The following is a 22,732-nucleotide window of genomic DNA, read 5'->3' as shown; positions in this document are numbered from 1 at the left end:
CAGCAAGAAAGCCAGTGTTATGAGCTTGTGGCTGAGTGATAAAAAATGTCAGATCGGTGTGCAAAGATCAGATCATGGAGGGCCTTGTCATTGGGTTATAGTTTAGGATGATGGAAAGCTAAGGAGGAAATTTAAGCTGAGGAGTGATGACTAGATTTATAGAGAAATAGTTGTGGGAGACTTGCTTGCAGGCCTCTCAGCAAGTCTGAAAATACAAGTAAAGTCCTTTCTGATAAAAATTACAAAACTGACACAGACGAGCCGTGTTCATCCTGGAAAAGTCCTATAATTACTCCTCATCAGAAGGATGAAAGGACATCAATGTGGCTGCACGGGGATGTCTCGAGTTCCAATGTTCAGAGAATATGTCTGGAAGACTCCCAGGAGCAGCACGCATAGCCAGCCAAGATCAGAGAGGCAAGAAAGGGATTTGCTTGTGAGTGAGCATCAACTGCGACTAACACATCTGAGACTTAGAATGCGGTCATGGAAAACGAGTCTTTTTGCTTTTGTTTTTCCTGTTCTTTTCCTGTAAAAAACAAAAACAACAACAGCAACAACAACAAAAAAACAGGAAAAGACATAAGATAGAATAAAGCCCCTGCCTGGGGTAAGTAGAATTCATTGACTTGCTCACTTAGTTGAATTTTTTCGGGCACCCTTCATATACTGGGCATGCTTTTAGGTACCAGGGATACCACAGGAATCAAAACAAAAACTCTTTCCTTATAGAACTTAGGTGTGTGTGTGTGTTGGGGGGTGGGGTGTTGCACGGGTTGCAGTAGAGAAAATAAACATAATAAAGAAGTAAAATACTTAAACTGTTAGATGGTGGTAGATGCCATGGAGAAAAATAAAGCAGAGAAGGGGAATAGGAGATTTGGGGGACAGGAGCGATTTTAAAGAAGGTTATTTCATTACTTGTTTTTTTATTTAGCGTATGATAGGGAAACCATTGGAGGATTGGAGTAGGGTAATGACGTTATCTGACATTTTAAAATAATTACTCTGGTTGCTCTGAGAATAGAGGTAAAGGACAAAACTGAACAATTTTCAGCACCTTCACTACTATCACCCTAGTCCTGGCACCATCCTCTCTTGCCTAAGATTATTGTAGGGAGGCTTCACGAGGCAAGCAATACTGTAGGCAAGAGAACGTGGCATCAGGACTAGGGTGATGGCAGTGAAGGTGCTGAAAACTATTTCAATTCTGGATCTGTTTGGAAAGTAGAGATGACAGTATTTGAAATAATGTTAATAGACAAAATACTCCATTCCTGTTGTGTTTCCTTCTTACTAGAAGATCAAGAAGGTGAGGAATTCTAGGCTGCTGTTAAGAGAAGTATGCAAAAGATTTGCCACCAGTAGAGGCTGGGTCAGGAACAAGTATAGCCAGAAGGTAGTTAGACTGGTGGGCCTGAGAGCCACAGCAAGGGAGTGAATGGGGAGATGGTTCGGGGTGCCAGTCTCGGACGAGAGGATATTCTTGGTGCAGCCCACATGACTGAGGTGCCGATAGGGAGCCAGGAAGAAGGTCATCAGGATGTAGGTGGCAGTTACAAAGTCAGGATTCCAGGAGGACCATTAAAACATAAAGTTGCTGAAAATATCATCAGAGGACCTGGGCTGAAGTCATCAGGGAAGGTGGGAGACTATTCTGAAAGGTGAGGGGAGGGGGTTTGTGAGCAGATGGAGGAGCCGATGAAGGGGTTGATCGAGTGGCAGTGAGAGAGGCTCAGCCTGGAAGGAAGGGAGCAATCGGGACTAAGAGGGTCTGAAGGAGCAGCATCCACTAGAGGTGGTGTAAATCTGGGGACAACTCAGATTCACTAATCAGTCAAGCTCCATTCGTAATCTTTGTGATAGAGTCTGGTTCATCCTGGCAATAGTGTACATGGATGTATTTTGACTTTGTAAGAAATTTGATAATTTCTTAAACTTTTTGAAAAGATGGAGAAATACTGTGTGCATAATAGTTGTTACTGCTTTGTAGATGGCCGGAGAGCTCTACCCAAAGAGTCTACATCAAAGATAGACACTGTGTCTATCTTGATTAGTGTTTTTAGCCTTTTTAAAATCCTACAACCCCTCCCCCGCCGACCTCGCCAACCCCTGTTAAAACATTAATGTCTCATGGTCTACCCTCTGCTGTTGAGTCTGTCTTCTGTGGTTTTCCACCTGACAAGACTACAGTTTTTCATATTGCACCTACTTTCATCCATTTGCCTTCAAGAAATGTCGATACAGCCCTTGTCTGGCTAGCTCGGCCTGGAGCAAGGTCTCTAACATCTGGGTTCTGCTTAGCCTTTTTTTTCCCCAAATCTTGGAAGAAGACTGCAGAGCTGCTTATCAAATTTATGACATAGCATAGAAGGAGAGCTGATAATTTCGATGAAAGGGTATGAATTCAGACGTCTCTGGGTGGGTTGAAACAATAGACTGAAGCTAGCAAGATAAATTTCATAAGGGCAGTGGAGTCTTTCATTCAGAGTGAAATATCCACTTTGTAAGTGTAAACTAGAGGACAAGATGAGTCAAGAAACCCCAAGAAACCTCTCAGCCCTTTTTTCTCATGCACTAACTGAGTTTTTGTTTAGTTGGGTTTTTTGTTTTTCTTATTTGTCTGTTTTCACTCATCATTTCAATATATGACCCTAAACCACACGTACAGACACATGTGTACATGCACATGATGCAGATATAAGCTGCAGTACTTTAAAAAAGAACAAGGTCTAAGTCAAAGAAGTAGTCATTTCATCCTTCTGCGGGCCACATCGTAAGCATTTCCAGTTCTGAATGCCATTCTCTGAGGACGCCGACAAACTAGAAAGCCCCGACAGCCCCTACCACAGTATTCAGTGCTCAGTTAATAAATATTTATTGAATGGTTGGTGCTTCAGTGGTTAGGGATGGTGCCCCAGGTCCTGTGAAGAACAGTTGAAGGAACTAGGAAAGAGTCAACTTTGAGATAGCTCTATTCAAATATTTGCAGAGCTCTCAAGAAGAAGACAGACTAGATTTATTTCATGTTTTTCCAGAAGACAGACCAAACATACCAATGGGTGACTGTTTAGGTCAATTTAAGAAAATGTCCCAGGGCTGTTCTCCAGTGGAGTGGGCTGACAGGTACTCTAAAGCTCCTGGGACGATTATATCAGTCCATTCGATGAGAGGACAGGAACCAATACGCAGTGTGTTGAAGGAGTTATTCCTGAATTTGGGGTACTTACTGACCTTTCCGTCTCTTCCAAGTCTGAACTTTTCCTTCCAGTAGGTCCATACAACTCATGCTTTGTCTTTTCAGCTTCACAGGATCGACAGTGCAAAGGAAACTATTATTAAAAAAAAAAAAAGTTAATGGAAGCTTCTGAGGATACTGCTTTGAACTAGAGAATGCCCTTTAATTTAGCGCTCCTTAAGCCTTGCATTTTTTCTCATCATCTTTTTGTCAATTGGCCTCATAAATATTCATATAGGAATTGATTCAAAGTAAGAGTTATTCTAAAAATCTTTCCTAAGCTTTCCAGTTTTGCTTCAAGTAATTATTTGAATATGATCTCCGGTCAGTTATATTATTGTAAAACTAGTGAGCAATCTGATTTTGGAGTTATTTTTAAAAGTTTTATCAAGATTTTAGAAATCATAGGATCTGATGGGAAAAAACAGACATCACTTATTAATCTTCAGTCCCAAGTACTTCCATGTCTTGGAGGTCTCAAGCTTCAAGCCTCCCTCCTAATCCTCTCACCTCCCGCAGCAGAGAAGGATGAAAGCCAAGGATGAGTTGAAAGTGCGGATTCAAGCCTACAGCCCTGACGTGGGCTGTCACGTAATATGAACAACAGACAGGCCTTCTGGGCAGGCAGAAACTGGGGTGCTCCCCTTAAATGTTGAGAACAGATTTGAGAGTCCTGCTGTCTGTGGAAGAGGGCTCCGTCGGACCCTGTGGCCACAGAGGCAATGACCTGGGAAGCAGTGGCAGGTCAAGAGCACAGAGGGTTTTGTTCCCCGTAGACAGTAGAGAACATGCCTGCTTTTCACTCCCTGAGTGGACAATAATGGTCTGATTTAACACTCTTCAACTAGAATGAGAACTCCTGAGAGCTGAGCCCTGACATCCCATTGCTTTGCTGTATTTTCTGGAAAAGTCTGAGTGTAGCATTAGGACCACTAACATGGCGTGTGTAGCTTAACATCTCTGACCCTCAGTCCTCTCATCTGTAAGATGGGACATTGCAGGGTGTTTGAGAGGTTTTAGATGTTGTAAGCAAGCACCAAGCCCAGCGTCTGGCATGTAGAAGATGATCGGTAAATCATAGCTGCTGTCAGTATTGTTAGCTGGCATTAATTTACAGACTTTAATCAAGTTACCAGTTTTAACTCTTGAGTATTTCATTGTTTATTATTCAAGACTTTAACTGTAGAGGGAAGTCCACTTATCTTTGTACGATGAACTATGCTTGGGCTACCCAAAGATTGAGGGGGAGTGGATATTGTACTTTCTCTCTTTATTTATAGTTATTCACTCTTGTTATTTGTGGGTGAGGGGTGGAGAGAGGGCTCACATTTGGAAACCAACAATGGCAGGAACATAATAAACCTTTTCCAGAGTCGTCTCTTCTATTTTTAGTTTTCTTGTTCTCGAAGACGAGGAAACAGATGCTAAAATATATTAGAATTTGCAACGTCTTGATCCCATGGGTGACAATTTCAAGGTCTGCCTTTTAGAGCTGTGGTAGCACAGACTTCATGCTCCTGAAATTTCTCTGTCCTGAGAGAATTCGGTTATGTGGGTTTGTGGTGGAGTCAGAGAACTGTTTTCTCATTGCCTTTTCAAGCCTGTTAAGGGTGCTCTTAGCCTGTCTGTACTGAACTCTAAGTAATTTCCAGTCATCGATTCTAGAGCTGCTGCCTTCTGCCTCCCATTAAAATCCATACTCCTGGGCCTGGATCTCTAGGCCTCAGCCCCCTCTTGGTATTGTCCCCACTGCGTCCTCCTGTTTGTCTGATGCTCTGTCTTCTCACTCTCCACGGTCCTTCTCACTCTCCAGGGTCCTCAAGGCCTGTTTATGTGTACTTCAGAGCCTTTCTCAGGCCCTTCCCATCCTCTCCCTTGAACCATGTAGTCTGTCATCTTTAGGATCAAGCTCACAGCGGGGCCTGTCACTCAACTGATTTGGGATGTTAGCTAACGACACTTGGTCTACGTCAGTAATTCTCAACCTTGGCTGCACATTGGAATTACCTGGAAAGCCTTAAAAAATTTGTGATGCCTAGGTTCCATCATTTTTATTTAATTTAATTTTTTTGAGGGTTCAGATTTAATTTTTCTGAGGGGCGACCTGGGCATCAGGATTTTTTTAAAGCCCTCCCAGGTGATTGACTAGGCCACCAAGGTTGAGAACCAGTGGACTATAGACTTATTCAGCCCCCAAGTTGAATCTGTTCTAATAATAGATCTAATAATTGATCTTGTTCCCCAGTGACTTGTATACCACAGGGTTTTAAATAGTTCACATTGTGTATAAAAACATGTAAGTAGCTATTTCCACTTTGTGTTAATTTGGTAGATTGAGGGCGAGAGGTTCTGTTTTTGACAATTCGATTCCTAGAGCACCTCTGGGCTTACTTGGCGGCGGCGGCGGCGGCAGCTACCTTTTATCACAGTCTTGGCATGTCCCGGGCACGGTGCTAAATATTTCTTCAGCTTGTCACGTGCATTAGCCCATTGGAATCCTCACAACAAGCCCACGAAGGAGCCCCATTTTTGCCCTGATTAATGAGGATCCTAAAGTCCAGAGGGGCCTATGTCCCTGCCCAGGGCTGCACAGAGAGCAGTGCTGAACTTGAGCCCAGGCATCAAGTTTTTGTCTGGTGCCAAAACTTCTCTGGTCCTCTACCCCCTGGGAAGCAACAACTCATCTAAACAACTTCCTGGAAAATATGGATATACCTGCTTCAGCTTTGGTGCTTTTTTAATGCTTTTTAAAATTGGATTGCATTCTTTTTATATCAAAAACTTTCATAAATTTGATTTCAGCTTCACTCCCAAGTTGCCTAGATGTATCCAGGACTAGGAGGCCATTGGGTTAAATTATTTTTTTCATGTATTCCAGAGACAATGTTTTAAAAAAAAAAAGCATCTCACTTCTAGCACCTAATCTAGTGGAACCTACTCCAGCTTTTACTTGGTCTTACTAATATTTCTTTGAGATGGTAAATAGTGCTATCCCCATTGTGAAAAGGGGAACCGGTGTGCCAAGTATTAACCATCTACTGAACACTAGTAATAGCTACCACTCATCGAGTACTCACTAAGTGGCAGGCTCTGTGCTAAGCACTTTACATCCTGTGTGATTATCCTCATTTTATAGATGAGAAACCAAGACCAAAATAGGTGCAGCTACTTGCCCAAAGCGGTGTAGCTAGTAATGGGGTGCCATGTTTGTTCATTTCTTTTTTAACTTCCTTATGAGCAAAATTGCAAGACACAGGCTTCATTTGCCTCTTACCTTAGCCTGGCCAGCCTCTCCCTGAGTATGCAGTGGCATCTGGACAACCATGTCTGGAGTAAGCCATTGAAGCATAAACTAGATTTTCTTTCTGTGTGTCAAATGGCCATTTTATAGCTATTGTGAAACAAGGAATTTTCTGCCAACCTTGAATATCATACTGCGGTCAAACAGGCACCAAATATTCCTTCTCCAGCCATCCCAGTATGAGACTGCTTTGGTATAAACAATCCCTGAAGGTGAGAACTGGCTCTTAGAGCAGTTTCACACTCCATCTATCTCTGAGCTCTGCTGTTGCTCACAGTTTCAGATTAATGGCAAGGACCCTGTCACCGAGCTGGGGCCCTTCATTACTGCACAGGCACTAAATGCTTAGGATGGAAACTCATCTCCCTTTCTCATTCATTATGAATATACCAACTTATTTTCTCCCTCTTCAAGCATATAAAGCCTTGGCGTTTTCCGGGTTTGTTAAAATACACACACACACACACACACACACACACACACACACACACACACACACTCACTTCCACCCCCCGCAGGGAAAATAACTCTTGATAAAGATTGTCCGTGTGGTGAGCAGATAGACTCTCTGGGAAAAGAAAGTACCTAGCAGACTGTGTCAGGGCAGTGGGTCACTAATTGAGTGCAAACCTTTTTTAAAATGTTGTTTATCCCCCTACAGGGCATACAAAACCATTGAGGATGATGACTTGAAGTTTCCCCTTATATACGGAGAAGGCAAGAAGGTAGGCACTGCACTCCCCCAGCCTGAGAACAAGGCTGTCTCTGCATAGCCCGTGGCAATCTGTGCATTCCACTCAACAGCTTGTGATTTTATAGCCTTGACAGCTTGAAAGAATATCACCTCCGTCATCCTTCAGGCCTCCTGCCTTGAGGGTCCAAGGAGTGGCAGGCAGAGCTGGGGGAGGGAGGCAGCGAGCTCAAGGGACAAAAGTCAGTATTGTGAAAAGAGCATCCCCCTTTTCAATCCATTTGAATAACTTTTTGCAGTGTGTAAACATGACCACTTGCACATATTTCATCGCTCTCTATCTGACAGCAAGCCATGAGGCAGGCAGAGCTGGCTGTATTATATCCATTTGATAGATGAGGCAGCTGGGACTCTGAGGTTGAAACTGCTCAGGCAAAGTCACGCAGCCAGCGAGGGGTGGTACCAGATGTGGCGCCTTGGCCTTCTGTTGCCTTCTCGTGCCCTCACACTCCGTTGTGGAAGTTCAGGCTCTGCGAGTCTGCTTCTCCACTTGCCCCGTGGAAGGGGACCCAGAACCTCACAGTGACCGAGCTGTAGGATCACATGGACCAGAGCCCAGGCTGCGACAGCACAGACCATTCATCCCCAGCTCCCAGGGCCCCAGCTGGAATCACACAGCGAGCAGCAGGCGCACTGTTCGCTCTTAAAATGGACTGTGAGCAGAGGCAGGAGGAGGTTATAGTTCTGGAGCAGAGATAAGGAAGCTTTGAAGCCATTTCCCAATGAGAACAAACACCTTCTGAATCATTGCATTCTTCCTGAAAACACGAATACATTTCAGCTAGGTGCTAAGAGTTCCAATAAGAAGTGAAAAATGTGGTCACATTAAGAATGTTCAACTGAAATTATTTTCAGCATTTTATAGTTTTTAGCAGGAAGAAGGGACTCATAAGAAAAGGGAAGGATGCATGCCTTCGTGGGCAGAACCTGAGAACTTGAGTGTGTGTGCACATATCTGGGGTGGGGAGGGAGAGGGAAAGAGGGAGAGAAGGAGGAAGGAGAAAAGAGGGAAAGGGGAAATAAAATATAAATATCTGATCCATATCGAGATCATTTTTCAAACTAACTTGCCCCTTTCTTGGAAGTAGACACCTTCTACCACTTCACCCCGCTGGCCGAGAATCACGACGGGAAAGGGCTCCCTTCCTGATAGGATTATGTGAGCTTTTTTGGGACAGTGGGTACTAATGCAAATCACTCAGCTGGTGACCTCCACCTGCAGTTCTTTGTGGGGCTTAGTTTCTTAGTGTTACTTACCCTGCTCTCCCAGTGCTTTCTAGGGAGCTCAGGACCACATCCTGTCATCTTGATGGGATATCCCTAGTGCCTGTCTAGCCCGGTACCTGATACATGGCAGGCCTTCTGTAAATGCATGAGTATCAGATAAGCTCTTCAGTTACGTTCAGTTTCCTTCATACGACAGGAAAATGGACAAACGTGTTCATTTGTTAAAAGAGCATGGATTTTCCCAGTTAAGCAAAAAGTTCAATTTACCAGGCCATCATGCTCCTCAAGCATTTCAGTTCATTAGGGCTTGATAGTTCTGTGATATGCAGCTGGCAAGTTCTGTCATTGTAGCTGCCGACCTATTTAAAAGCCACTCTGACTCTAGTTGGCAGCCGGCTTGCCCCGCACCAAAGCAGCACACCACCCCTGTCTGAGGATCCATGATTTCTTGAGAAGTCTTTTGAGCTGCATCACATTAGCCCTGTCTAGATCCTTTACAGGGGTTTTCTTTTTCCTCTCAGCATACATCTACCCAGAAGTTTCAGAATACTTTCACTGCCATTACTTTTTATTTTATTTCTGCCAATGCTTTTAAGGACTTGTGTCAGCGACACCTTCATACTCTGTAAACAAGTTCAGTAACTAGCGGAAACATCAGATTTCTTTGGGTGAACACAGCCAACCTGTGCTTCTTCCAGCCAGAGTAGGTGCCCCTGCAGGAAGGAACACAGATGAGCTACAAGGGACTCGGAACTTCACATTTAGAGCTGAACACTTCTCAGCTAGAAGGGAGCCAGTCCAGCCTCCCAGCAGAGCGGAGAGTTTCTGCAGCCCTGAGCAGAGGTCCCCAGGCTCACATCACATGTCTGTGTCCTGCCCGCTTTGATTCTTGCCTTAAAAAAAAAAATGGTCTCATTTCTACTTTAATGTAAACCTGCCCACCTTCTGATCTGAAACCAGCTCCAAACTCCATAGGCTTTTTTGGAAACTAAGAGGATGATGATGATGGTAGTATTAGATGACAATGTTTCTCAGCAGTTATAAGTTATACCCAAGCAGTAGTGAGGATTCAAGCTCAGGTCTTTGAATCATGACACTACACCGGAAGACATTACTGATGATCCGAGCGTTAAGCCATTGAGCTTCATTCCACCTAGAATGACCTTTATTCCGTCCCTCTGTGTTTACCTGTCTTGATGCTGCACATCCTTCTGCAGAAGAAGTTAGTGCCACCTCTAAGGAACCTTATCAGCAGAATTTTTACCTCCTCTGAATTACATAACCCATTGTTTATGTCTTCAACACGTGGTCATACTTTATATTTTGTTAGACATGTGCCTCTTCCCTCCCTTACTAAGCTCCTTTATAGTAGGGATAGGCCATAGACATTTGTCCCCCATAGTATGGTGTCTGCACATAGTAGGCACTCACTAAATGTGTAAATTAAATCTGTGGCATCCCGGGAGGTATTTAGGTTGGCCGTGTAGGCATTAATGTAATACTCTTGCTTCCTTAAAGCATTCAGAAAACCAAATGGTGGTGGGGTCTCAGCCCTGAGGTTTCTGTGTGGTTATAGCAAAGTGATATATTCCTTTCCACCCGGAGGGAATTTGTGGAGATAATAGCAGTGTAGGTTACTGAGTTGCTAATTATTTCTTCAGCTATAAAATATAATATATGAGATTTGAGAAGACAGGAGCTGCCACTGACTTCTCTACATCTTTTACTAGTGCCTTATCACAGAACTAGACGTAGCTGGTTTAGCAAATACTTGAAGAGTGGGTATATAACAGATGGACAGATGAATGGATGGATGCTGTTGGATTTGACGTGAACTGATTTTAGTAGCTATAGACCTCACACATGTATTGAGTTTCATTTACTGGACACCCTTCCCTTCAGTTTCTGTAAAAGAAAGCTGAAGAGAGACAGCAGCGACTCATAACACTTAAGATACTTGGTGGAAAAGCCACTCGTTAAGGACAGAAGTGATCCTGGTGATCCCTTCCTTGAAACAACTACCCACACACGTTAGCGGCAAGGGACGCCAAGAGACTGGAGGAACTCCTAGCCCGCGGCAGCTACACAGTGATGGGTATGCTTTCTCTGTGTGTGTTTCTCATGACCCTCTGCTTCTACTCCTAGGCGCGAGTAATGGCAACTATCGGAGTGACCAGGGGGCTGGGGGACCATGACCTGAAGGTGCACGACTCCAACATCTACATAAAACCATTCCTGTCTTCGGCTCCAGAGGTACCACATGAAGTTTTTGTTTCTATTTTGCACAGTAAAATATTTTCTTACATTATTCCTCCCGTGGCGCATGCCCCATATCCAGACAGTAGCCAGCTTGTGTCACGTGTACTTCTGCAGCAGCTCTCATGTCTGTTTCTTTTTCCTACTCCATTCTCACGTCTACTGTCTGGTTTCATACCCTCATCGCCTCTGCCCCGATAGCTGCATCGCCCCCTAATGGCATTCCCTGCCTCTCAATCCACCGCACATATTGCTAGAAGGCAAGTTTTCCTAAACAACTCCTCTGACCTTGTTTGCTTAGAAGCCTTCAACAACACCCCGTGGCTTGGAGAGTAAAGCCCAGACTCCTTCTCTTGGCCTTCGAGGATTGTTATAAGTTGGCCTAACTTCTTAATCTGATCTTTGTTCCCCTACATCAGCCAGAAAGAACTTATTTCCTTTACATGACCTTCAGTTTCCCGTATTTACTTAAATTGTTCCTTCTACCTAGAATGCCCTTCATGTCCATCTCCAAACGTCCAAATTCTCTTTTTCTCTAGGATTTAACTCAAATGCTTCTCCGATGGAGCCTCCTCTAACTTCCCCTCCCCCACTAGAAGTAAAGTCTCACTTTACTCCACGATACTGGAGCAGTTGCTTCTTAGGGCGTTTTCACTTTCTGCCTTATAGCATAGTTGTTGATGTATATACTTTCTCCCCTCTTAGATTTTAATTACCTGAAGAGCTTGTATCATTTGGTTGATGTTTGGAGAAGTTAATTTAAAAACAAGTTGTCATATATTTGGTTAAAAAATCATTTTTCTTACAATATAGGAAACAACATCAAGTTCCATTCTAGAGTATATAATTTAGAAAAGATTTTTGCTTCTAAGTTATAGAGAATTCTAATGGTAGTTTTTAGGGGTATATTTTTCTCACATAACAAAGAGGCTGGAATCAGGCGGCTGCTAGTGTTGGTGCAGCACCTCCACTGTGCCAGAGCTGACATCTCTGCTTCTGACTTTTCCTTCAGTGGTTCCAGGATGGAGGGGGCTGCCTATAAGTCCCAGCAGCTATTCTCTGGCATCTCACTTGCCAGAACTGTATCACGTGATCTCCCCTAGCTGCAAGGGAGGTGGGGAGAGAGCTTTAACTTTTTCAGTTTCTACAGCAGAGGGGAGCCAGGGAGGAGCAAGTCGGGAACCAGCAGCATTTACGTACTGTGTAATTAACTGTTAAAGCAATGCCTTGTACTGGAGATGCCCAGAATGTTTAGCCATAGCTCCATCTGCATGTTCTTTCCAAGGAGAGGTGCTGTTTTAGCGAAGGCTCTTTTCGTTGGAAGAAACAGAAACCCACTCGAGCTAACTCAAAAAAAAGGAAAAGTTTATTTTAATGATATTGGAAGAGACGTTTATGGTGTCCACAAAGAAGAACCCTTGAACAGCCAGGCTCTATGGGGGGGGTGGCTCTGGACTCAAGGTGGCCCTGGAAAGCCTCAGCAGTGGGAGTCTGTCGCCTCCATGAGGGTGTTCTGCCATCATTGTGGCCAGCCATGTTCTATATGTCTCTGCTACCAGTCAACCCAGTTCTCACTCTCTCGATTCCAGATTACCAGAGGAATCTCATTGGCCCAGTTCACCTTTCATATTAGGCCACAAGTGACCTCCCAGCCTGTAGATTGCCCCTTCGGATTGTAGGCACACTCCAGAGTCATCAATGGGCACAGTCACCCAGGCCCATACCTTGGCAGAGCTGTCAGAGGGGTAGCTCCTTTAGAGTCCTTTATTGCTGAGGCCGGCATCCAGAATTTGCCTAGCCACAGGAGGTTAGGAGGCAACCAAGAGGGAGCTCTCTAGTAAATATCAGGCATGGAAGACACATTTCCTGATACCACCCAGCAGTTCAGGTGAGGTCAGCTTGGTGTAAATAATTAGCATTCATCAAGAGCCTGCAATTGTCTCCTTTTTATCCCTCGTAGCAATTCTGCATGACGAGGACCATTACCACATAAAATGTCCAAGGTCCCCCAGCAGCTGAGGATCCCTGGTCCCTGTCTTCTGGCCAACATCAGGATCCATGAATTACTGCTGAAACTATTCCTGGCCAGAGAAAAACAATAAATACTAGACTCATGGATGTCTGTATTTTCCCCCTTTGTAGAGAGGCATTTATCAGATATATTAAATGGTGCCATCACCTTTCTATTTTTCAGAAGGGACAGTTGAAGTGTGATTCATGTTCCTGGGGTGGGGAGTGTCTCAGGAAGCACTAATTAACCATTTGCTTCTTTAAGCAGAGTGAAAACCACCTCCTCACCCCCCCGCCCGCCACCCCCGTACACACATATGCTTTCTATATAAAGTGAGAAGAGGTTTGCTTTAGTTTGAAGGAGAATGATCTCTGTGCGGTTGGATTATAGACCTTCCCATCACTCTGCTGCTGTGGATCACAAGAAGAGGTGTACAATATAGGCCTGTGTGGGAGACGCCCTGATGGCTGATGCAGCAACCCGGTTGGTTGATCAGAAACCTCATGCCACCTATCTGGAGTGATGCTGGTTTGCAGGGAGGCAGGTTGGTTGTTTCAGCATTGGTGAGGAATAGGGAAGATTCCAAAGGAAATCGGCAACCTCTGAAAAAATTTAAATGCTCCTAGAGAGGTGTAGAGTTGAATTAACTGTAGAGTTTTTCTAATAACAGTAACAAGTCACAATTGTTAACTACTTAGTCTGTGCCAGACGACGTAACTTTTTTTTTACACCCACCATTTCATTTAATCCTCAGAACAACTCTGTGTGGTATGTATGATTATTATATCCATTTTACAGAATGGGAAATCAAGACCAAGAGAAGTGAAATAAATCCCCCAAGGTTGTGTAGTTATTAAGTAACATGGTGGTACTTGTACCTGGGTCTATCTAATTCAATCAGAGTCTGTAGGGGAGCGAAGCGAAGTTCAAGGACATTTCTTTGCACAGTGGCCAAGGTGCCTACTGAGTCTGATTCGAGGGGTTCTGAAGAGAGCTTTGTCTTGGGACCTCAGTGGCCAGAGTTTTTCATAAAAATACTGCCGGCCTCAGACTGAAGTTGTGGAAAATGATGGTGTAGTAGAAAAAGTAATTGGGAAAGACAGTAATGGCTTTTAGTGTGTGCCAACCTAGGCCAGACAGAATTGTGCAAAATAAGATTGTGCGCCTATAATTTAGCGTAATGGGTATGTAGCGTAGATCCCAAGATTCCTTTGCGTGAGATTAAAATTGTCGTACATTTTAAATGCTTCCAGATGGAGAGGCCTTAGCCAGAGCCAGGAAAGGAGAGGGGTAGTGGGAAATGGAAGAGCATTTTGAATTGGTTACTACAAAGAGTGCAGAGGAAAGCAGATGGACACAGGGGATCCCTCATTCCCATTCCTGGGTCAGCAACTCCTTTTCTCTGGGGGGTGGTGTTAAAGTCGGGCCTTAGGGAAACAGCTGTGGCTCCTGTTGGGCGCCCAGAAAGCCAGGTAACTTGATTTAAACCATCTAATGAAGAAGAACTGGCTCCCTTCCTGTCTTCATCCACCCCACCCCCAGCCTACCCTGGCTTTCTGTGACTTCCTAAGAACATTCCTCCGCTATGCTTCATCTTTGCCAAGTGTGGATCTTTATTTCACTTTTGGGTTCTAAATTTCAAACTCAGCTCAGTCTGGTAGTTTTAACGGTCAGGGGGAAAGGTGATTTAGTTCTAAGAAAAAAGGCTCCAAAATCTTCTTGGAAATCAGCACTGTTCCCTTCATCATTGTAGCTCCTAATTCGATTTGATGAGTTAAATAAAAATAAATAAAAAACATGTGGATCGAATTTACGTAAAAAATGCACAGGGGTTTAAAAATTACAGGAGGGTTTCTAGCCAAACACATTTTCGGTTTTGCTAAACACAAGGCGCTGGAAAAATCTCAAGTTTGCCAAACCCGAAGAGCAGCCGCCAGGTTTGCTGAGCCTCCCTCCCCTCAGATCCTCCGAGGTCTCCAGCAGGGATTTCTGGCCCAGAACTGAACTCCACAAGAGGCCCCCACCAACCATGGGCAGGCCTGTTCATCGAGGGTGGGAGGCGGTTGGCTCTCCTCTGGTCTCAGCACCTTGTTTGCTCTGAGTAACAGCATGAGATGCAGCCTGTACCCCCCACAAGGGAACTGTGCCCAGCCAGGTCCTCTATCCCCTTGCTCGATGGAGCTCATCACCATTCGCCTTTTTCCTACCATCCTAAAAGACTTCCAGTGGAGAAGAAAGGGTGTGTGAACTAAAGGCACTGGCTCCCAGCCGCTCTGCGTCTCCTTTTCCAGCAGTTCTCCCACCCCAGCCCAGCACACATATCGTGTCCTATTACTCGGGCCGCTTGGCTCAGGCCTGCAGCCTAAACTTCCAGATGTTCCCTGCTCCACGCCCCTTTCTGGCCTGCGACAGGCCCTTCCTACAGCTAGGATTCCTCGTAATGTCACTCTTGCTTTCTGGCCTCTACTCTAAGACTGTGCTGTTGCCTTAGCCCTCTTTGGGGCTCTCGGAAGAATGAGGTCTTTTTCTGCATGGGGGCCAGTTTGTAAAGCCACCCCCTCAACTCAGCAGTCCCCTCCACCCACCTCTGCCAGACTGAACCACGAGGAGCCCAATTTCCTTTCGGCTTCATTTTTCTTCTCCTTAGTGTTCAAGATTCTTGGCAGCTGCTTTTTTGTAACTCCAGCTCAGTCGTGTAACTCATTCTTGGTTTTCTTCACCATTTTTCTTTCATCTGAAACAGGCTTCTCTAAAAGAAGGAAGACGTTAAAAATCTAGTGTTTGAATTTGAACTCCAGCACCAGCATGGCCTGTGGCCTGTACAAGTTATTTCAGCCTGTCTTTCCCCTTCCTTCAGGTGGGGTGAAAATGCCTGTATTGACAAGGTGCTGGGAAAAGCAAATGAGAACATCTCTGGAATTACCTGGCCAAGGGCCTGGTACGTGGCAGTAAATACAAGTCTTCCTTCCCCACAGGCTTTTAGGCTTGCTTGGCACTTAGGGGCACTTAGGGGTTCTCAGGATTGACTTCCATGTTAAGAGAGAATAACTATTTTATTTGGGACTCCCCTGTTGGAGCCCATGAAAACATGGACGATATTTAAGTTCTCGTGTTGACATCTTAACTTTTACAGTCTTCTGATTCTTGGTAGCTTTTCATGCCCCGAGTCAAAATCCCGTTTGAGGAAAGGGCATGTTTTATCATGCTGTGTCCTTTCTCCAGTCTGGCTAATTCATAAGAAACAATATTGGTGCATAATGACATGAGATAGTGGTTGTACTACTATATTAAGTGAAACAATATGATTGTATATACAAAGAGAAAGATCATAAACAAGTAAAAAACGTATGTGCATATTTATACACATATATGTGTCTATATATAAATCTGGAAGAAGTTTTATAAAGTATTAACAGTAATTATCTGGGTGGTAGAAGAGGAAAAACTTGTTTTAAAAAATTCCCTAGACCCCTCAAAAATACCTTAGGAGGCAGTGTGATATAGCTGTTAGAAACTCAGACAGGTAATCAGTCTTGGCTCAAAGTACTATCTCTTCACTTCCTTGCTGGGTAACCTCGAGAAAGTTACTTTACCTAAATCTCAATGAAAGGAGGACAATGCGGTTGCTCTACTCAAGAACCTAAGGAACAAGTGACCTATATAAAGTACTTAGTACATAACCTGGCATAATAAATATTAGCTCCTAGTTCCTCTTCACATTCCATCAAAACCACAAAATTTCCCTGGCTCTTTACATACAGAACATGGGGCCAGTAGCATTTATGAAGTAGAGTACTGGGGATATGTCCCCAAGGAACTAGAGTTTTGGGCCAGTTGGAAGGTGAGAGTAGCCAAAGAATGATCAGAGACAAATCCTGTGGTTCCTGCTTCCTAAAAGACTAGGGGAATTCAGAGAAGGGAGAGACAACGAACGATATCATCTGAAGAAGGAAGAGGACGAGGAGGAGGAGGAGGAGGAGGAGAAAGAAGAGGAGGAAGAGGAAGAGAAAGAGGAAGAAGAAGAAGATACATAGGGCAAGGAAAAAAAGGGAGCAGGAGTGAGTCTGGTGTGAAGTAAAATTGGCTTGACAGGGCCATGGACTTTGGAAAAGTAGCTTGAAGGGCTATTTGCTATAATAAAGCTAATTATGGAGGGCCTTGAACTGGACCCATGGCAGTAGCTAAGGTCTTCAGGAAGGGGAGAGCATGATCAACGTGGCAGTGAGAGCCTTAGCCTGTAACAGCAGGTGGATGGGGGAGCAGAGGGTTGGGGAGATGCAGACACGGAGACCGCTGTAGAACTGAAACTCTGGCATTGAGGAGCTGAGCTAGGACAGGGACTGTGAAAAGTAAGAGGAGGAATACCTGAGAGACATTTCAGGGGAAAACAAACAAACAAACAATGTAACAAGAACTGACGGCAGGTTTGATTTAGAGGTAAAGCAGAGCGAAATTAAAAAAATAATAGTCAACTTTGCTTTCTAGCCTATGAGAAAGGAAGAATGTTGTTGCTTGCTGGGGTCTGAAGAAGAAAAATAATTTTATGCTTTTTTCCCTCTGAGTTTTTTGAACCAATTAAAAAAAATAGACATAGGAGTCCGATGAAAATAACTTTATAGCTAGTATAAAGCTAGCTTAGAAACCACGGTTTGGATTTAAGAATAAAATGGACTTGTTATTCTTCTCCAGCCCTCAAATTAAATTTACCCACTGAGCAACTGTGCTCTCTCGCCTCCCCCCCCCCCACACACACACAGAGGGAGGTCTTCCTATTTTTCCACCTGCTGCAGGACTGGAGCAGAGGGAGCAAGTGCTGCTTATAGACAAGAAAGGACAAGGAGACATCTCCAGAGGGCTCAGTGTCCCATATCACCAATCCTATGGGGAGAGAGAGGGCCGAGAGTGTTATAGACACTTAAATACAGTGCCTTCGCTCACTGCAAAACAAAACACCCCAAAACCTAGAGGCTTAATAGAACAATTTATTGTTATCTTTCATAGTTCTGTGGCTTGACTGGGCTTAGCTGGGTGGTTCTCCCTTGGAGGCTCTTGCATTGACACAGCTGGATGTCATTTGGGGCTGGAGTCAAGTGAAGGCTAGATGGGCAGCAGTCCAAAATGACTTACTCACATGGTGAGCAGCTGACGTTGGCTATCAGCTGAGAGTTCAGCTGCAGCAGCTACATATGGCCTCTCCATTGGTTTCGGCTTCTCATGGCGTGGCAACTGGATTCTGAGAGAAAACATCCCGAGAATGAGTGCTTTAAGAGTCCCAGGCAGAAACTACAAGGCTCTTTAAGGCCTAGCCTCAGAAGCCCCAGAACATCAGCTCTGTCACATTCTAGAGATCTAGGGGATTGCTATGACCAGTCCACATTTGAGGAGAGGGGAAGAGCAGCGTGCTCGTATAGGGAGGGAAGGGACTGATGGCAGCCACCTTGGGGACCACCGGCCTGTAGAAGCTTCCTCCCTGGTGTGAGGTCTTGGGGATTAAAGCAGTGATCATCTGTCTTTCCAGTGCAAACTAACAGAAGTTGAGTTAGCTGCTTAGTTAATTATGAAAGGAAACCTAGCTTGTACTGTAGAGGCACATTTACAAAGAAAGTAATACCAGGGCCCTTCGCTCAGACCAGCCCTTATGGAGTTCTGGTTGTTGCTGAGAAACGGAGAATGTTCTAGATGGCAAGGAGGAGCAAGGTTACAATCTGGAATCTTCTGGAGACAATACTCAATACAAAAGGACTTCAATTTCCAAGATTCCAGTGGTTCGTCACAATTTCTTTTCTTACTCTGAAACATTCACATTAGTATCTAAGTGTGTATTCTTAATTATTTCTATATTCTTTTTCTTAAAAAGCTCCCAAAATTGTATAAACTTCAGGCCTCACAAACCATGGTTCCCCTGTACAAAGTGAAAATGATGAGTTGTCAGGTGCTTTGATGGCAGTTTTCCTCCCCACCCCCAGGTTTATTGAGATATAATCAACATATAGCATTGTACATGTAACATTAATAATAATGGCATGTAACATTGTAAGATGTACAATGTGTTGATTTGATATATTTATATATTGCAAAATGATTACTACCATAGCATTAGCTGAACAGACATCACCTCACATAATTACCATTTGTTTTTTGTGGTGAGAACATTTCAAAACTATCTTAGCAGTTTTTCAAGTATATAACACGCTGTTGTTAATTATAATCATCAGGCTGTGCATTAGATCTCCAGAACTTACTCATTTTATAACTGGAAGTTTGTACCCGTTAGCCAATACCGCTTCACACTGCCTGCACCCCTTCCCTCCCCCAGCCCCTGGTCACTACCACTCTACTCTGTTTCTTCGAGTTCGGCTTTACTGGCAGTTTTCTTAATGTCACCAGTCTCACGTCTGCATCATCTCATATATCTGTCATCTCAGTTGGGGTGATATACCCTTGGGGCTATATGATCCTCTCCCGCCACCACCACCACCAGCACTTTGAAAATGTTTTGAGGAAAGAAAACATTTCTTTCCCCAAAAATCACATGTGAAGAGTATATAGAAGCTGCTTTGATTCTGGCGCCATGTGACTTTTCATAGGAGTGATTTCATGATTTAGCTTGTCCGTTTGCATCTCTAACTCATGAGTCTTTCTGTAAAAATCATTTATAAGCATCTGTGTGTCATTTACATGGGTTGTTCCCATTGGACAGTGAGTTGAGATTTGCTAACCAGCTATTTGAATAAAACCAGAATTTGAAATTTACTTTGACACACACATACACACACACACACACACACACATACACACACACACACACACACAGAGAACCCCACTAGCTTGGCAACTTATAAAGTTGATATCCACAATAAAGGAGCCATTTCACTGGAGATTATTTCCCGAGATTATTTCCTCTGACCCCTCTTGAAAAATAATTTCATTCGAATTTACAGTTAAACATGCAGTATCTTTTTTTTTTTTTTTTGCATTGATTTATTGCATTAATGTATATAAGAACGGTTTGAGAAGTCTGTTAAAAATGCAAATCCCTGGAATCCATTTCCCGGAAAATCTAAATCACTAGGTCTAAAGTAGGTCCTAGCAATTTTCAAATTTTTAGACAATTTTGAAGCAAGTGATTCAAAGACCGCTTTTCGAATAACACTATCATAAGTCATTCTTCACTGTGATTCAGGAACTTCAGTTTTGCAATCCTAAAATGGGTTTGTGGTACATCTGTGCTTTAGTCCTGGATGCAAGATTCATTCTTACAGCGTATGGTGGCTCACTGCCAGGTTGTTAGGATAGAGATCCTACACACCTCCTTCTCCCCTTGAACACAGGTCTGCTGACACCTGGACTGTTTGCTACCAGAATAACTGCAATCAGTGGGGTTTACTGCCACACAACAGATGTCCCACAGTTTACCAAGGATGATTATGCCTCCTCTTTTAAGGCCAAGATACATAAGTCAGTTGTTCTCTTGCTCACTTATGATCTCTGAAAACCTGCCATTGTGAAGAGTCCCGTGTAGTGCTTACATGCTATGGTTATTTTCGGTCCTGATGGCCAGAATTGGCAACTAGAAGAATACCGAGTAGCAGTCATTTCATTATTTGTGTGTCAGGTGACCATATAACTTATCCTCTCAACCAGGGCATTTTTGAGAGTCAAATGGGACACTATTAATAATTGTGCTGGAAAGCAGTACAAACCAAAACCGTCTCAGGCAAACAGGGATGTATGGTCTCTGTGTATGCCTCACCTGCCTCCTGAATGAATTTGATACAACTCAGTCCATCTACACTGCACCCATGTACTCTCACAGGCTGGGATTTCTTCGGATCCTTATCTCTGTAAATGGGCATTTTAGTGAATGCAGACTCATTCCTCAAATGATTAATGAGCTACGTTCAAGCCCATTCATTCACTGATTCATTCACTGAGCCTTGGAATCAGTGGTGGACAAGCCAGTGGAAGCCCAGAGAAAGCAGATCATGGAAGTGCCCCGGCGTGTAAGTTGAAAATCCCTTCCTATAGCTTACCTCACTGAGTTGTAAGCTTCGAGACTCATGTGGTGAAAATGGAAACCTATGCTCTAGCAGCCAGCCAGACAGTGGGTACAACTTCAGGCTGTCTTGACATTGATATTTTATCTGGTTTAGAAACTTTCTGAGCTATTAGATTGTATCAGCTCTCCAGAGTCAACTGTTTGTAGCCTCCAAAAAAAAAAAAAAAAAAAAAGAAACTCTCAAGAATATCTGTGGTATAGTGCAAGTAGAAGATTATACCCACAGCCAAAACAGCCAGCTCCTTTGGGGTAGCATGAGCAACCAACATATTTGTAATACTTAAGTGTCCCTTGATTCATTTGCAGTCAAATGCTTTGAGGTCATGTGGTCAGTCACATCAAGGTCTAACTTATTCTATGATGAAAGAGTAGGAGAATGTTAAGCATCCCCAGTGGCTACGTCGTCCTGAGCTTTCATTTCACAAAGGGCGACATTGAAGATGTGAGAAGCCATGCCTCATCCCTCACCACTTCCCAGCAGAAATCCAGCACTTTAGCCAAACCAAAGTATGGAAAGCCGCCAAGCACACCAGCCTTCTGTGACAACCCCAGCCTTTGGCCCTTGCCATTCCCTCTGCGTGTAAGGCATGTCATGTCCAACGCCTCCTCCCTGACACTCTCCATATGACAAATCTTTAGTTCATTCAGTGTTCCCAGCAGGGGTCAGTGGACCGAAAATGCAGAGGTGGGTCTCAAACCCAAGTCCTTTGCCACCAACTTCAGTGTGTGCTTCATGACATCGTGTAGTTTAGAGAGAGTCACAAAGGCAAATTTGGATGCAATCTTGGTGGCCTGACAGAATGCCAATATTGAAATAATGTACTTAGTTTATAGGACCACAAGGAAATATGAGAGTTTTATTTTCTTCTAGTACAAGTGCCAAATTCAGAGTTCTACAGGCTGAGCTTTCGATTTGGCCAAATGGGGCAGAAGGGACAAGACTTTGTATGCTCCTTATTTTCCACCACCTATTGGTAGCCTTTACCTTGAGAACCACCTGACTTTTCTGCCAAGAACACTTCAGAATCCCAATCACTGTCATTTTAAATGAAGACTTCTGGAATTGAATCCCAGCTTTCTCGAGCCCACTCTTACTCATCTCCTTCCATCAACTAGCTTAGTTTCAGGTGTATCGCCCTGAGATCGGTGCCATAAAAAGTAACACGTAGTGCATTAGAATGTGTCATTTCCCTTCCATATGATCTCATCTGGTCTTTAAAACAGCTTTGTGAGAGAGGTAGACACAGGTGGGTTTTTGTTTTGTTTTGTTTTGTTTTTTTCCCATTTTACAATGAAAAATTGACAGCTAAAGAAAATAAATGGTTTGTCTCAAATCCCAAAGCCAGTTAGAAGCAGGGACCTGAAGTGAGGGCTTCTCATAACAAAGGCAGGACTCTTGCTCCTCCAGAAAGTCAGGCCTGAGCTGTGGGAACTCATCCTACACTGAGACCTTAAAAGGAAAAAAAGGTTTGGAGAATTTGCTGAGCTGATAAAGATGTAAAAGCTATGAGCGCATCATAGAGAAGCAGCCGAGATTTGGCAAATGAAAGAATTGATGGATTCTTTTTTAAAGTAGTTTTAAGAGGCCAGTGTCAGCTTACAGTAGCATGAGCTCTCTTAACATGCTACTGAAATTTCGTCAGTAATAGAGCAAAGATGCGAATACATATTAGACAAACGCTGAAATAGCAAACTGCGGCTGAGCACTAAGTGGAGGTGCTGCATTAAAGAGCTGCTTGTCACAAGCTCCTGTGTAAAATAGGTGCCCAGTGATGACATTAAGGACCTCTCTAAGTGCTCTGAAGCCAAGGGCCCTACTAGAGCAGTCAGCACTTGGCTCATTCAGGGGTGCGTTAGCAAAGCTCTTCTCTGCCCCCGACTCAGTCCTG

General features: G+C 43.8%; 1 protein-coding gene across 7 annotated transcripts in view; it reads left to right on the top strand.

Annotated features, from left to right (window-relative positions):
* The window catches only part of PPM1H (protein phosphatase, Mg2+/Mn2+ dependent 1H), a 261,613-nt gene that overhangs the window by 179,600 nt on the left and 59,281 nt on the right, over nt 1-22,732 (top strand). For all 7 annotated transcript variants that reach the window (XM_039865886.1, XM_039865885.1, XM_039865883.1 and 4 more), the window contains exons 7-8: nt 7,201-7,264; nt 10,663-10,770. In XM_039865886.1, coding sequence (XP_039721820.1) covers nt 7,201-7,264; nt 10,663-10,770 — 172 coding nt within the window. The remainder of the gene's footprint in view (nt 1-7,200; nt 7,265-10,662; nt 10,771-22,732) is intronic.

The sequence above is a fragment of the Pteropus medius genome, unplaced genomic scaffold (genome assembly GCF_902729225.1).
Source record: "Pteropus medius unplaced genomic scaffold, Ma_sr-lr_union100, whole genome shotgun sequence".
NCBI lineage: Eukaryota > Metazoa > Chordata > Mammalia > Chiroptera > Pteropodidae > Pteropus > Pteropus medius.
Note: the sequence above shows the minus strand (reverse complement) of the source record. Positions and strands in the feature narration are given on the sequence as shown.